General features: G+C 48.2%; 1 protein-coding gene across 1 annotated transcript; it reads left to right on the forward strand.

Moving 5' to 3' along the window:
* Nucleotides 1-740: 740 nt before the first annotated feature.
* On the forward strand, nucleotides 741-2,118 carry LOC104864312 (major facilitator superfamily domain-containing protein 9-like; the record flags this gene model as incomplete). The annotated part of the gene is made up of 1 exon (XM_033760655.1): nucleotides 741-2,118. A coding segment is annotated over one exon (849 nt), but the record flags the coding sequence as incomplete, so codon positions are not given.
* Nucleotides 2,119-2,472: the final 354 nt, after the last annotated feature.

Raw genomic sequence — 2,472 nt, forward strand, 5'->3', positions numbered from 1 at the left:
AAGATGTTGGTGTTGGCCGCCTTGTCTTTCCTGTCATTGGATTCCTAGTATTAAGCACAGTGCTTAGCACGTAGGAAGTGCTCTGTAAATGTTGGATGTTGGGATGGGTGGATGGGTAGATGGGCAGTTGGTGGTTAGGCAGAGAATTAGGAAACATATAAAGTAAAGAAGTAAATGTAAGTTTAAATTTATAAGATGTTAAATATGAAGTGATGGGATCTAGAATACCACCATGGCTTTGAGCTGGGAACAAAGTGATCCTTTTGTATATAGTTTTGGTATTTTTGTTTTTGTTTTCTTTTAAACGGAAGAAGACATGCTTGAATCCTCATATCACAATGAGGCTATGGGAATGGGTAAAAAATTGTGATCAGAAATACAGACTAGTAAATCTAGTACAAAACAGAGATTAGTAACCTACTACAGATAACAGCTCCTTCCCTAGAGGCCCGTGGAAGTCTACACACTCAGCCCTTTGATAAGTCTTATGCCATTTTCCCCCTTTTTTCAATTTTTATGAGTCCATGTTTGCTGTATAATGATCACATTGGTTTATGAATATGATACAGCTTAATTATTTTCTCATTCCCTTTCCTTCCCTGCCCTTCCTCCCCCCTCAATCTCTTGGTCCCCTTCCTATTTACAAAATATCTCTTTCCCTTTCCTGTTATCTGTCTTCTGCTGTGCTCTGTGATGTAGTTATACTTTGGGTTTCTCATATAAGAGGAACCATGCAATGATCTTGGCTGTGTGTCTGTTTAATTTCGCTTAACATTGTGGTCTCAAGGCACATCCCTTCAACAGGCCTCATTTGCCTCTTTCCTTGGAGTGGCACAGAAGTTGACAAGACAGAGAATGGCCCAGGATGCGGTAAGGACCAGGCACCGTTGGGAAGGACAGACTGTGAGCATCAAGGAGCAGCCAACAGCAGCACAGCCACAAAGACTGTTCCTCTAAGGCCCTGGACGGAGGTCAGGTCGGCCTTGCGGGATGCGCAGAGCCTGGTGTGCTCCGAGATGGGCGACATCCTCCTCGTGCGCCTGCTCATGGGGGTGGCAGTGATGCTGTACCACAGCAACTTTGTCCTGGCGCTGGAGGAGCGCTTTGGGTTACGACCTCGGGCCTCGGGCTACCTCATCAGCTACAGCAGTGCCCTGGGTGCCCTGGCAGGCCTCACCCTAGGACCCATCCTGCACCTTTATGGTCACAACTTGCACGCAGCCCTGCTGCACTCCAGTGCACTCACCTGTGCACTGCTGCTGCTCCACGCCTTGGCTGGCACTATGGCCCTGGTGGTCCTCACCTCCACATTCCTGTCCTTCTCCACCAACATCGGCAGGACCTGCATCACTGACCTGCAGCTGACTATGGGTGGTGCCCGAGCCAGCGGTGCTGTCATCGGTGTGGGACAATCAGTGACTGCTGTAGCCCGCATCATTGCCCCTCTCCTCTCAGGAGTGGTGCAGGAGGTCAGCCCCCGGGGGCCTCCCAGTCTGGGGGCTGCCTTAGCCTTGGTGGCTGTTCTTATAATGTCACTCAACAAATCTCACTCCAGGGGCCCTGAGAGTAGGAAGGTAAAGAGTGAGTAGGACACACTTGGACAATTGGTAGTGTTCAATCAGGGTCAGTGGCCATAATGAGAAAGGAAGTAATGGAAAGAGTCAAGTGTGTAAGTGAGTCATTTGCATGCGGGCATGCTCTGCGGCCATGCACTTATGTTTATGGGACAATTGGAAGTCACAGGGACAATTGGAAAGTTAGGATTGGAGCAGAGCTTTGCCAAGAGGGACCATGTGCATTGTTTACCTGAAATATTCTCTTTGGACCAAATGATAAGTTAAAACTTCCAGGTTAAGAAAAATTCCTAGCTATAGGAGAGGGAATGGTAGCGGAACCATGGATCGCTATGTATGGTAAGAGGGAAGAAGCTATGAGCACGTCCCCACCAAGGATTAGACCAGCACATTAGGGACACGCTGGTCACCTGGAGCTCCTTGCTGTGACAATCCAAAGAAGCTGCTGGATTAATCCAGGCGGCAAAGCCAGGTCTGGGAGTATACACCTGTAATCCAGCCCTCAGAGATACTGAAGCAGGAAGATTGCAAGTTTGATCCCAGCCTGGACAATTAGTGAGATCCTGTCTCAAAAGAGCCGATGCTCTGAGTTCAATCCCCATTACCTCACCTCCAAAAAAATCCCAAAATGAGCATTTTTATGCAGATTAAGGGTCCATGACATGCCATATAGGAGAAGCAGGGTTACATAAGGTTCGTGTTCAAAGTCGCATCCTTTACTTCATTTTAATTTTGTGCCCAGAAAGAGCCACATTGAGCCACAAGGAATGTTAGGCATACATTTTCCTAGACCTTCTCAAAACTTCCCTTTCATTAGCAGCACCCAGGGACCCAGGGCCAGGGCCAGGCCCTAAGAAAAGTCTGTGCCAACTCAGGGAGGCACAGACTGAGCACACTG

The sequence above is a fragment of the Fukomys damarensis genome, unplaced genomic scaffold (assembly GCF_012274545.1).
Source record: "Fukomys damarensis isolate Sample0158 unplaced genomic scaffold, DMR_v1.0_HiC HiC_scaffold_45554, whole genome shotgun sequence".
Lineage (NCBI taxonomy): Eukaryota > Metazoa > Chordata > Mammalia > Rodentia > Bathyergidae > Fukomys > Fukomys damarensis.